At 32.8% G+C, this 14,909-nt stretch overlaps 1 protein-coding gene across 3 annotated transcripts in view; it reads right to left on the reverse strand.

Moving 5' to 3' along the window:
* LOC135126960 (syntaxin-binding protein 5) overlaps positions 1-14,909 on the reverse strand; it is a 220,811-nt gene that overhangs the window by 69,808 nt on the left and 136,094 nt on the right. For all 3 annotated transcript variants that reach the window (XM_064053219.1, XM_064053220.1, XM_064053221.1), the window contains exon 2: positions 3,462-3,559. In XM_064053219.1, the coding sequence (XP_063909289.1) occupies positions 3,462-3,559 (98 nt within the window). The remainder of the gene's footprint in view (positions 1-3,461; positions 3,560-14,909) is intronic.

Genomic DNA, 14,909 nt, shown 5'->3' on the forward strand with positions numbered 1-14,909 from the left:
AAAAGTGTGGAGTTGCGAAGAGAAGTTCGAGCGACAATTCTTATCCTGTGAAACTTTGTATTAAAAATTGAAGTTTCGAAATCGTCACGCAAAAAGCCTCCATTAAAGAAATATTATCACGAGAAAATTGTGAAAAAGTCGGTCGTTTCTCGCACTATTCGTTTTCATTATTATATCTTTTGATGGCAGAGCCCATACGTGACAAGTGTTAAAATGGCTCATAAAAATTATCGTAATTTTCTTGAATCGTCCTAGAATTATGTGTGTCAATATTTATGGTCGTCCAAGATTACTGTCGTGCGCATATTGAAATACATAAATTTCAGGCTTTCAGTAATTTATGGAGTTTATTAACCCATAAAGTTTCCATCTGACCAATCCCTGTTAAATTTCAACAATGTGTTCATGTGATAAAGTGGAACGAGTAAATTACGTGATCATCTGATAACAGAAACTCTTAATATCTGATGTGGAATTACAAGCCATATAATGGTTTCACAAAGAATGAACATAAAAAATACAGGTCATAAATTAGTTCCTACAAATCCCGTATTCCAGTATTTCCGTCGATGTGTATTAAAGGAAAATTCACGGCGATTTCGCCGAATGTATTATAAAAATGTAATACAGCGCAAAGAAAAGAACAATTTAAAATGGTTGTTTTTGAGCGCAGCTATTAAAAAGACCATTTGTTATTTAGATTTCATTTTATTGTAATGGTTCAATTTTCTCCAAAATTTTATTCGAATCGCGTGCCATTTTATCCGGAGTTGATGAGGACGAAACATGTAATCAATATTTTTAACAATCCAAGCTACGCCGAGAGCCGGCAAACCATTGTTTCATACGTGCTTTGTCTTTCGTACTCTTGACGTCAATTTTGACACATGTTACCTTCATTTTTTACTTTTTGTTGTATTGTTGTTGGTTTCGTTATTAATGAAAAAGGCCGTCAAATTTTCGAACCCCGTGTTCGGGGATTTCTCAGAAACGTGCTCATATGCGGAATTTATCCAAGCATCCAATTAAAAGCGACAATTTGTCGCTGCTCTTCTGTATCAGTCAACATGCTAATCCTAATTAAAACGGCCTGAATTATTCATAGCTTTCATAATCAATTGGGGTAATGTTTCTTGCAATCGATCTAAATCGACGACATTTCAAAGAAAAACTTTTCGCTGAGTGAGCAAAAATCGCAATTAGTGCGGAAAAATACCAATGATTGAAAGCTCTATTACCCGACATAAGAAAAGCCGTTTTAGAGTGCTTTTTATTCGTTTTTGTGAAACCGAAATTGTTTGCGCAACGCTTTACCCAAGCGGATTTAATTGCTGCTAAATTACTACTCTACCCAGTATTTGGTTTATACAAAACAAAACGATACAATGTAGTGCAAATCTAAATTCGTTACAGATTAAAGCAAACGAGTAAAAATTAAATGCAAATTAAAGCAAACTGAAACTATTCGACAATTTTTCCCAATTAATTAGCCTCTGATCATTTCGATAATTACGCAAAACGATGGTAGAGCATTTATTGTAACCAACTTTTGAGTAATGATATTAATAAAAATCAAAATCTGCTTTATTTCCCGTTGACTCGACTGTTTACGAGTATAATAGTTCTGACGGTGTGATACAATCAAAAATTTCTCTTCATAAAAAGCATGCCATTTTTTTTAAATCTGGAAACTTTGCTTAACATTCTTAAAAAATACCAGCCACATTTCGGTGGAGTCATAAAAAAGTTACGTAAAGATTAAGATTTTTTTAACTGTGGAAATTATAATATGGACATGGGTATGTTGTTTGACAAAAAGTTCTTCCAATTTTAATGAAAACAACTCAGTCGTGTCTACGTTGTGAATATTTAAAGAAAACATGTCTGATAAAGATCTCACGTTTTGAAATCGGAAAACTGAATTTCTTACGTCGTGTCAAATTCATCACACACATTTATAACTCTCGATTTTTGCATAAAACAATTCTGAAGTAAATCTCGTTAGTTAAGGCGATGTCTACATCCATTGTGCAATGAAATTTGTGTAACGATTATTTTTCGGAACCAATTATACACCAAATGTATTATATTTTATGACTGTTATTCTTCACAAAATTTATTGTAGACAGATTGCGCAAATGCGCAAACTACCTGTCAATTTATTTAAGTACGAAACGTAGAGTTAAGCTTTTAAGCTGTCGCATTATTAAATTGGACACATACAACTTTAATACGAATCCTACGCAGAGGGGAGTTTTTTTGAAGCGCCGGTAGCTCATGTGTGTGAATACATTAAAACAATGTTTCCCATTCAGACGAGCAAAATGTTGATCAGCAAAAAGCTCTATGAAACCGAGTAAAACATGTATGAGTGATAAAAATATGACAACAAGTAAATTCCTGCGGTAACCAACCTATGTAAAGAAAACCATTTCAGCAAAATACGAAGCAAAACTCACTTAAACCATTTTATGGCAACAAGCTCTGCCGACTTTATGCAGATGTACTTGTAAACTTTCCGTACCCCGTAGTCCATACTTTTTCATTAACTTTATTGCTCAACCTTTAGAATATAACACGAATAAAGTTTTATTTTACTTGTCGAACGAAATAGGTCAGCATGTGGTAAAACGGAATTTATTCCACGTTCAACTTTTTTATTATCTGTAGGTACTTCGTCGTTTTCTGATACTTTCGTCAAATCTATTGCCTCGCTCCATTCTCTTTGACTTTATTGTTGGACATTATAAGGGTCTGACACACGTCGATAGTGGACGTTTCATGTGGAGAGATAAGAAAAAAGTTGACATATTCAAGTGGTAGATAAATATTTGAAGCTCCACTGACGGCAAGAAATTGATTCGCCGGAAAAATCCTGTTGATGCCATCTCTTCAGTCTTCACAAAATGCTTTTAGATTTATCGTGTCGTCGTAATACAAGGGAAATGGAGAAAACAAAAATACGACAAAACACCAGCATCAACTAGTTTCAGGTTAAAAAAAACCCATTTACAAAGTGTGTTCATTAAAAGTTGTGCAGAGATGTAGTTTGTTGCTTTCAAAGCGTTATCACTAGACAAACAAAATCAATAACGGCGCCATTGTATGTGAAATGACGTTTCGACGCGAATAAAAAAACTCCACTTATTTATGGCTTTTATGTCGCGTCTAGTATTTAGATAAAACGTCCAGGCGACAAAAACGTTCCGGACAAGTATTTTTACTGTGGTATGGCGTATTTTTATAAAACAGTAATAACAACTTTAAACACTGGCTTTTAATATTCGAGTTTTTGTAATAAAATATTCGGAGCATCGACAACAACAAAAAAATCTAAATAAGCAATTATAAACAACAGCTAGGAGGCATACTGACCTTTCGGGCATTTTAGATTCTTCATTTAATATGGACGTGAAAAAGTATGTTCCTGAATATATTTAAAAGCTAATGAAAAAGGATACATCCTGAGGGAACCACATTTCGAACCGATGGCTAGTAATCGCTGCACGGGGTCAAATGCCATTGCCGTAGGTTGAAAAGGGAAGCCATGGCGAAACGTCTGCAACAAATACATACAATTTTAAAATCAGTTTGAAAATCAATGTTGAAGGAAAAATGTTTGTGTATGTCGTTGAAAACTAAGAATTATGTTACATTTTACTGTTCGAATAGAAATATTAAATCTTGATCACGATAATAATGTGTCGAGATTTGCACGAAAATGTTTCGGTGTTGGGGTTTATGTATTATGTTTGTGTTCATTTCGTGGAGAGCACTACGTAAAAATCTGACGAATGGGAACTTAAAAAAGCACGTTCCATTAATGTAAAAGTCTAAAATCATGCTTTTACGCACACTGTTTTTTGTCTTTACGAAAAATACAACAAATGATGAACGCGGGTAGGAAACTAAACCTAGAACATTTCTTTGGAATTTTTTCGACTTTTAAGGTCGAATCGGAGCGCTACGTAACATATAAAACAGGAGTAATTTGTTTTGGTTGTCCTTTAATGCTGACAGTGTTGAAACAAGAAAATTTGGAAAGTTTTATTGTCGGTAAATACATACAGCGTGACGTAATATTTTCATGTAAATCGTAAACGCTTACATACATTTTTAAAAAAATGAGTTTACAATTTTCTAAGGCTATAATCTAATCATTTGACTTTCTCTTTTCATGAAAAACGTACATAGACTGTATCAATAAAATGCAGAACAAAGTAAATAAAAGTAAAATTTATATGAAAGTTGACGTTACGTTAACCAAAATGGAAAACGAAGCGCAGAAAGAAGGAAACGAAATCGACCAAATGCCCCTAAAACGAAATTAGGGGAACCAAGCAATCACGGATACGGCTAGATACGGGAGATCTTCTGTTAAATAAAGAAAAATAACGCACATGCTGGGCACTTTTTTTGGTTCTTGGGATCCTTATCATTTTCACAGACGTATATAATAGATAGATAACCTAACTAATTGGCAAAATACCTATAGCGGAACTTTCTTATAATATTATTACATCTACTAATGGTAAACATAATAAGGTAACTCTAAAGTAATAACATTTTCTTGTAGAGCACAATTTCGTAGAAAATATAATATAAAATCACTATAAACTAATCATTATTATTATGAAAGATAATAGTGAATGCAAATAAATTTTACTAATTTTGACACTGCAAAATAGTCAAATTGCTTATTAGCAACAAATACAATTCGAAATGTTTAATCTAAATTTAGTAACTTACAACAATCAAAGAATATTTCTACCGATGTTCAGTGGTTGATTTTTGACAACTTCGTGAAAAGTGGAATGTAAGTTCGTCAACTGAAGAATAATTTCGTAAAAATTTGATTTAAAGAGTATGCTTAATATCTGAAAATTGCAGCAGCCTACAAATTTAAAGGTGAAGCCTAAATTACTAACCACAAATTTTAATAGAAAGTAAATTTCAAAAACACAAGAAAAATATAAAACAAATTTTTAGAAACAATAACATAACTACAACAGATATTCTAAAATGGGATAAAGTAGTAATTTTAGCTACTGATTACACATTTACTCCCATTTCTTTTGTTAGTCTGTAATTGGGTCTTGCACCCGTTGACTTACATATATAATAATATTAATAATAATAGTAATAAATTTTTACCACTTTAGATACGTTTTAAGTTTCTTGTTGTCGAAATAAGTCTACACATATTAAGAAAAAAAGGCAAAATGTAGCCCACCCCACCCACCCTATCCCAATTGGGATGATTTTTTTTATTCGTCGTGAGCCAAGGGGGCGGAGCTTAACTGCAAAATCCTTATTTCTAAATGAGAAATTAAAAACATGTTTTTGAGCACCGTGCTGTTCAATGAATACTTTGTATATTAAAAAAAAAGCCAAAGATTAAGCCCCACCCATACTTGCCCTAAACTAAATATGTAGTAATCAAGTTTTCATTCGTTGCCGGACCTAGGGGCGGAGCCTAATTGCAAAATCCATATTTTCCTACAAAAATTCACCATCTTAAACGTGTTTTAAGTTTCTAAGAATAAAAAAAATCATCACAATTGAGATGGGGTGGGTGGGTGGGGTAAATGTTATGAATTTTTTTCTTAATATACATAGTATTCCTTGAACAATACGTTATTCAAAAACATGTTTTTTATTTCTTCTAGAGAAATAAGGATTTTACAATTAAGCTCCTCCCCCTTGGCTTAACACGACTAAAAAAATCATCACAATTGAGATAGGACGGGTAGGCGTGAAAAGAAAACTACACATATTAAGAAAAAATGGCAAAATGTAAGCCCTTGTAGTTGACCAACTTTTTAAAAGTGAAAATTCAAAATCATGGCAACTGGGGTATAAGACAAAATAGGTTCTCAACTCCGAAGTGACGGATATTGTCGAAAGTGTACAGAAAATTGAAACGATATTATGTTTTTCAATTTAAATTATAAAACTACTAGAATAAGAAACAAGGGTATCTAACTTTTCTTTAAAAATTTTTTTTTGGAAATTTCGTTATACGCAAAACATAAGTTTCGCCAGAATAACTTTTTTTGTACAATTACACAAATTAAATATTCTAAAATCAATCAAATTATGAATGACATGTCTCAATTCATAATTGAAACAACTCATCATTTTAGTATATCTACCGCTGAAGCGGGTATGTTTTCTTGCCCTCTCCAATGATGCTATGCTATTTATTTAATTTGTAACCAGATCTAGTTATGAATCAAATGGAAACAAATATTTATACATATGTTACAAATACATTATCCACGCAAAAAAATAAGTTACATAAAACTACACAAAAATTCTATGTGAAAGATCTGTGAAATATTGTTTTATCGATTTTGTCAAATTACTACCCTAACCAATTAAGGAATGGACCCATTACACGTCGAGCCTTTTATAACATAAACTAAAAGAAAGTAGTGTGGAACCAACATTTCTGACTAATAAATTACAAACTCGCCTTCAGCTCTTCAGCTTGCGCTACAAACTTTTATACCCGTGAGAAATAAGTACAACGTTCGTAAAAACGACTGTGACCTTACCACGTTTGCCATTTCTATTTTACGTTCAAATAACCTAATCATATAATAAACAAGATTTTAAAATATATGCAATTAAAAAAAGTTTCTAGTTGTAGATTTACAAACTCTTTAAAAATGACAATATGACGACCTAACTTTGACTTTATTTCTCCTCTAATTACCTAAACGGCGTTCCAAAAACGTGTAGTAACGAGATTCGTTATAAGTTATAACTGATCCATTTCTAAATAGTCATAATTTAGATACAGCACGTTTCGACATTTCTACATCTTATAGTTACGCAAAATTGAGAACTGCGATCCAATATGCATGCAAAACACTGATGTTGCTAATTAAATTACAGATTTTTTATGACTGAACTCAAACTTCTTTGGATAGTCATTAAATTAAATTAACATGTCTGAGTTTAGTTTTCGTTTATCGAAACAACTTGAACGTTAGTAGAATCACGAAAGTTAAAAGGTACAACTCTGAAGACCATATAAAATGAAAATAAATATACCCATGGGAGTTGTAATGTAGGAACTTTTGAAGTATCAAATATTTAATACATAACATACAATAAAATTTCCTTTGGTTTCACATTACGGTTGGTGATTCCGGCCCCTCGAACTCATGTTTTTAGATTAAAATTAACTGACACGTTAAACGAAAACACACTTATTTATGACATTTACGTCGAACATGTTAACTTCCAAACGTTTACGAAGTGGAATTAAGTTTTAAAAGCACAACCAACCCTAACTTGTTTTTGCTTGGCCGTACTCTATTTTAATCTTGAGAATATTCGCGAGTTCGTAACATAATACGTACGCTTGAATAATTAATAGTGAGAATTTGCATCAAGCTAATTAGATTTTCCTCTTTTTAATTAAAACTACAATAAAACGTCTAGGAGTATATAATAAATACCTGAGATGCCGTAGAAAATTAAAATCATTCATAATTCTATAAATTTCTCGAAGGAAAATTAATTACTGAAATTAGTATGTCTCAAAAGGAGGATTTTCATTTGCAAAGAACCGTAAAAAAGCTAACTCGGGAAGTTTTTCTGGTGGAAAAAAGAACTTATTAAAATGTATAAACTTATTAAACGGTATAGTTGAACACAGATTGAGTTTGTATAATTAAAAACTTCACAAAGTTGAATTTTTAATATTCATTTCCAAACTTTGATGAAAAGGAATGCCGCTCTGACCTTATGAACTGATGAACACAAAACATAATGAAATCAGTTTAACTACCATTTCGAAGCAAAAACAAAGTAGAATGAAACATGAATTTTGAGTAATTAATTAACCGGTCACAAACAACCCTTTAACACAGTTTCGTTTCTTGGATTTGGAACAATTTGCACTTTAACCACCGTTATCCAAAGACCACAGACCCTGGATGCACTTTCTCTCTATTCTGTGCCTAACATTTACACAAACGAAGCATACAATACCCGCGACCACGTTTAAATATGTACTCTGTAGCACCTTCTTCATCTCTTGGGTGTAAAAACGTCGTAAAAATAGCTCCCGCTGGATAAGAACGTGATGATGTACCTAAATATTTCAGTTCGTCTCAAACTACCCCTGAAGCACATAATTAATTAAAGTTCTTATGAGATGAGAAGAATCCCGAAAATTTGTTCGAAATTTCGTCAAATATTTAGTCGAGCCGCCACCACCCGACACACGCCCAAACAAAAAACTACCCGACGCCACAGAAAATAGTTGAAATTTTTGTCATTATTCCTGAAATAATCTGTTGTCTCTTGTTTACTATCTTTTCATTGGACGTCGTCCCACGTATCTTCATGAATTTTATAGCCAAACGTTCCAGCTCAACTGGGAATTTCGTCTCCGAAAATACAGAGAGACATGAATTATTATTGTGTCTAGGGCTGTTGCAAGACACGACCAGCCTCAACGCCCCCGTGCAGATTTATACAATAACAGAAGGGCGTTCTTTTTTCTATTTACATACTTATTTATTTAGAAAAAGAGATGATGAAAAGTTCCCTCTGAGGTTTCATTATATTATTCCTACAATGGGTGATACAGCAAAAGGAATGAATAAGTTAGCGTGCAAAATAATGTTTCGTTACATGAGGCGTTTCAACTGAACTGCGCACAACAGCTGCCTGTGAGAGAAATAAACCATCGAAATAGATTTTTTGATCTATCACTTGAAGCAAACAATTCTGTCTATCAAAAATCAAAAAGTAAATTGATGTCAATTCGTATGAAAATTAATAAAATCAAAAAATCGTTGCAAAGCACCACAGTCCGGAATGGAACAATAACATGCTGGTGTTACTCGAGGTTATCCAAGCACTTTTCCATTAATGGTTACTATTATTGTAACTTCAACTAACAGACGCAGGCTGGCAGCGAATCCAAATGGTAACTGCTAATGTTTATATTTATCTTTTCACAAGCTCTCGTCTCTTGGAAATTCAATAGACTAGTGTGAATGTGTTTCATAAAGGAACGTTTAAAAACTCTTTGAAAAGTTACAAAGACAATTCTCTATTATCTCTTTTATCATTTTTGTTTGTGGATAGGGTCTGCGACTCATGTTTCCCAAAATAAAGAATAAACGACAGTTTATAAGGAAAGGTATGCGGGCAAACGACAGCTTTATGCTGCACACTAACAAAGGGTAAAACATTTTCCTTTGTGACAAAATGTATGCAAAGAACAGAATATTCTGGAACAGACGTCATATTGAACGGTTGTAAGTTTTTGTAAGTTGCTGGTTAACGAGATAAAATAGAACTATCTTTTGAACACGAGAAGTCCTGAGGGTCATTTGTTTTTCGATCTTCCCTCCTATTTCTCATTATTTTTCTCCACAGATTTGTGTTTTCGTCTACACAAAATCAAAAAGAAAAATGGAAAGTTATCTAAACCTAGCAATCGTCAAAATATATAATTAAATAAATCTTTTATAACTTTCAACCATGTAAATAAAATTACACTGTACTGTGAGTTCAATTATTTAAACAATCAATAGGAGTTTGAATTATTCATTTTTTAAACTTGCATTCACTCTTCCACTGTTATCTTTTAGGAGATGACAAAAAAAAGATAATAAGCACAATATGTGTTAATATTGTTAACACGTCGCGTTCATTCTTTCTAATCCTCACATAATCCATTAAGTGGTGATTTTGATTTCCGGCAGTCTCGACAAGCTTTGTTTGTCGAAGACCAGCGATGATTTTCCAGTGGCAAACAAAACGGGAAGGTGGAGCCGATTGAAATAAAGCAAACTATCTATTTTTAATATATTACAAGATTTACCTGCTATATGTCTAAATATAAAATTTGTTCGGATAATTTACTTATACAACTTCCCCACGTAAATTCCAAATTACTAATTATTATCAATATTGATATCTAAAAATACTGCGATAAATGAGTATGTTAGGATCGATAGTGTCGATATCAGTTAGTGAAAAACCGACTAGAGTTGTTGTATTATAATCGAGTCCATTGGACGACTGGCTACTTTTATATGTTTTCGACGTTTAATGACCCCAACAGCACGAAAAAATAGGTCTCCCGTTTTCTTCTGTCTGTCTATCTTTTTGCCCAAATAATTCTCCGAAACTACTAGTCCGATTGTTGTCAAATGTATTATGTATTTATGTGTTTTAGGAATATGGTCTAAATGGTGTTTAGTTTTTGGAAACAAATCAAAATTATATAACATTTTGTAGTTTAACTTCGAAATCTTGCAAACATTTTCAGGTTATCGTAAGCATGGTAAATCATTAATCAAAAATTGTATTTTACAAATCTGCCAAATAAATATTCTTTAAATCAAAATTGTCAACAATATTTTACGATTTAACTTTGAAAATGCGAAAACTGAATCTTGCAAATATTTTAAGGTTACTGGAAGAATGGTAAATCATTAGTCAAAATATGTCCGCCATCTTACAATTTTGCCGAATAAACGTTCCTCAAATGTATGACTGTTTTTGGGAAAAAAGAGAGTGTGGTTAAGTTGAGGTGAAAAAAGTAATCAAATTTCTTTTTCTTTTAACCGTTGATGCTTATAATTTGAATGTGCTAATAGTCGAATTCTTTCGACGTATAAACATAAACAGTTGAAGTTAAGCATGTTGGTTATCTGCTTTAAATATAGTTCATATTATCTACACTTATGCGTATAATAGGTTATCACAAAAAGAAAATCGCAAAATCAAATTTTATAATCCTTTAAAGAAGCGGGATTTGTAGGAGTATACTTCAAAGGCGAGGGAAGTTCTTTCCGTAGTTTTCGTATATTCTTTCCCTCTTTTAATATAAAATCCACATTACAACGTTACTAGGTGAATTTGGAAGTGAGTTTTATATGATGGAAATTTGACCCATATCTACTGTCGTTTAAAATGTAAATGGTCTTTTTTTTAGTCTAAAAGCGATAAAAAGTTGAAAATATAGTAGCACAGTACACAAATTATCTAATTCTCAAACACAATTCAACTAGTTGCAACTGACAAATGTAAACGATACATTTTCATGGCACTTCATAGCTCATAGAAATGGAAATCCGCGTTTAATATTCCCATCTATTTTTCAGTAGTCATTATATTGGACAAATAATCGCCGAAAACACTAAATCGATTACCCTGAAATGGAAATGGTAAAACGCCCACTAAAATTTGTGTGTTCATTCGCTCCAATAAATTCATGACGTCACTTGAAAGTTTTATAAATATCATTTAAAAGTAATCATGTTCTTTCACCTGGGGTTTAACGATCAAACATATTAATTCCTTTCTTCCACGTTGATGACGTCACCTCTAAAAATTTATTGAGTAAACATTTATTACAGGATATATTCCGAAATTTCCTAGGGATTACAGAATGATTTACAGTATCTCAGAAAAAGATTGCCCCATTTTTGTTTCTCCTTTTTACTTTAATAACCAAAATATTGTAAATACGAACACTTTCGCTTGCATGTTCAATTTTGTTTTATAACTAAAATACGAAATCAAATTTTGTTGGTTTTTAGCGAAGGATAACCTAAACTTTAAGTTTTCAAACTACAAACATAGTTGAAAGTTTAATTGGTTTAACTTGGTGCTGTGGGATCAAAGTTTTGTTTTCTACAACGAAGTTTCAAAACCGTTCCCGTGTTTGAATTAAACATTGTTTCATTTAGTTTTTGAGATTTTCATTACTGGAATATCGAAGAGTTATTTGATCCTCAAGATATAAATTTTACGCGGAACGTATTGAAAAAATTCAGTGGAAATTTATCTTAGAACTATTTAATTTTATCTAGAAACCCGCCTCTCTTCAGGGCAGATTTTCATCGAACAAACTATGGGCTAAATTTGCCCATTACGCGAGTTATTTCAACAGTCAACTGTTTGACCGTTCACCTGATTTTCCAGCACTCCGTGCCACACCAAAATAAACAAGCTCTTCGACTGTGCTTTAATAAGAATGAAAAATATTTAGGTGTCACTGATTGTTATAAAGTTTCGCACAGTAAACGTCCATCATCCGGGTAGTGCCTCCATTAGAAAGCCTTATTGTTAGTGCCTACTGGTCTTTGATTTCAGAAACATTTTTTACTTACTTTACACATTTTTAAATTATTTTCAGCCATGTAATATATAGAACCTATAAAAAAGTTGACATCATGTCCCCAAAACTAAGAAAATAGCGCATACATATATGAAAAAAAAGACGTCTTCCGGCGTCGCTGGAGGATATTATGCGAGCTCGATTTAAGTTAATGGGGGCACATACACACTTGTTGACTGGAACACCACGACGCCGCCATCGATCGATCTCGAAGGGCGCCGGGAATGGCTGACGTCAATCATTAGCCCATCATACAGAGGTGTGCGTGCTTGAGATCCAGAAGAGCCAAAGCCGATAACTTCCAATTTACTACGACATATTTTTTATTAAGTTCCCTATTCACGACTCAGGTGCTGCAAGTTTCTACTCAACTCAGATACATCGTAAATTGGCCCCTTTTTTAACACCGAGCGTCATAAAAAAGGAAGCACTAAGGATTTTACGGCCCAGAAGAGTTCACCTATCTGCGGACCATGTCCCCTGTTTGCATATTTAAAGACCCATGGATTACTCTAATTTGCCTCTATGTGAAAATATTTCACGTAGACGTCAACATTATTTATCAAAATCCTGAAAAATTACAAGGAGATTTTTTTTGGGATTATCGGACAAAGTGTTGCTTAAATGTGTCCTTTCTAATCTGGGTTTGTTCGATGGAATTAATTACGCTGGCAGTCCGAGCTGTACTGCTATAAATTGAGTTATGCTTGCTAGCAACATATGTGAGAGAAGTAAGGGATTATGGAACAAAAGGATGAAAATCCGTTGTTACATGCATAAAGCTATATCTCTTGCACTTGATTTCCGTTTGTGTATTTCAGGCGTCGTTTGAGGTAAGGGTTTCGTACTCAACAGTCCGTTTACGTCTTATTTTCCGCTGTTGTTTGTTTGTGTTTGACCAACACTGTGACTAGGGTGCTTCTAAACAGCTGTGCCATAGCGGATACTGGCTCAAAGAGATGTTGCGTATAATACTTACCTGCAAAAGGTAAGCAGTAAAATTCGCGTGGTTGCTTTGTCTGCCCCCACATAACGGAAATTCTTCAAGCAATTTACAAAAGCAAGAACAAGTAAATTTTATTGCTGGAACAATTTTTTCATAATTAACTTTTTTAAGAACTACTAGAATGAAAGGTTATTTCATAAAAATAATGAAAAAATCTCCAATTTTTAAAATGAGGAACAGTGGTAATGCAGAGGATATGGACTCCGCGCTTTGGAAATTTACTCATTTTTCACGAGTATGAAAATTCATTTGAGTGAAAAATGGGACCTCCATACGAGTTGTATACTGCAATAAATAATACTTCTAACGGAGCACATACATTCCTACGTCTGTTTGTTGGAGATCGATCTTTATTACCCCTGAAAACAGGTCTGCTGTGCAGAAATTGTGAAATTCTATTGTTTGGGAACATAACAAAATATGACAGACTGAAAATACGTAAACACTTTTGAAAATAATGACAAGATTGAAAAAGCTGAGTTTGTTGAAGACTTGTCGAATGTAATTGTAAGGATTTGAAAAACATTGTAATTCTGATCAAAAACATCAAACTGACAAACACGTCTTTTTTTAATTTTTAATTTGGATTTTTCGCTTTTTACGCTATTCTGTAAGATTTCGTTTCAATATTGAAACATCATTTCCCAAATTTCAATAAAAATACCAAAAATCCATAAAGTTCATTGTTTAACGAAATCTGATCCAACTTTTTCAATGAAAGTAGTATTGTGAAAGCTGATTTACATTTACTTGTTTGACTGAATTGGATTTCAATTTTAAAAACAATCGTTGCAACAGAAGGCATGCACATATGATAGCTAGGGGCTCATTCAATAACATTCATATTTATAACTGAAATTTTACATTTTACAATGATGCGCGTCTATAATTCAAATTTATCTTTATATTTATGTTCAATGAATGCAATACAAATTTAAAAACTTCCGACTTTCATTATGGCGGAAAATACAATAACAGCGGATACCGTGGAAAAATTTATAAACTTGCAAAAAATATATGTGAAATTTTTTAATTTAGCAGTTCATAAAAAGTAATAAAGTCAACGCTTTAATCTACCCCATACCTATCATTTAACAACTTTCCATTGAAATGAAAAATAATGTTAACTATTACAGGTGAAATCAACCCTTAAATGTTAGAATCGTCTCTAAATTTTCCACGACCACAATAAGGACATTTTTTAATTCCAGCGACGTTACAACTTCAAGGGCGCGGTTGTAAATTAAGTCAATATTAGGGCTAAGGAGTTTTACATTTAATGAAAATTGTTGAATAAATTAAACAAATAAATCAGAAAGATAGAAAGCAAATTTTTAATTACTTTCGTAGTTCAAAAGGTGTATAATTTTTGAGTTAGATTCAAATGTGCCACTCTTTAAATTTCTAATGTAGGCATATCTAGTAGTGTAGAAACATATGTGCATGTGCGGTCCTTACACCACACATATGTCAATATTAAGTTAAATGCGAAACAATAATATCTAACCTAAAAGAGTTAACACCTTGAAAATTGGTGTTATCAACGACATGAACTGTTATTCCAAAGCAAACCTAGACTCGAAATTTAAAGAACCGCACAGCAAATTGTCTGATGATGGTTAGTAGGTCTGTTTTTCAATTTATTTAAGTAGCTTATATTTTAACAGCCCTTTTTATCATTTAATCAGGCTTTTCGAAGCTGGTAGTTCATTTCCCGATTAAAAATTATTTCGTAAACAC

Source organism: Zophobas morio, unplaced genomic scaffold (assembly GCF_036711695.1).
Source record: "Zophobas morio isolate AGI-343-1 ecotype UQ-CSIRO unplaced genomic scaffold, CSIRO_AGI_Zmor_V1 ptg000011l, whole genome shotgun sequence".
Lineage (NCBI taxonomy): Eukaryota > Metazoa > Arthropoda > Insecta > Coleoptera > Tenebrionidae > Zophobas > Zophobas morio.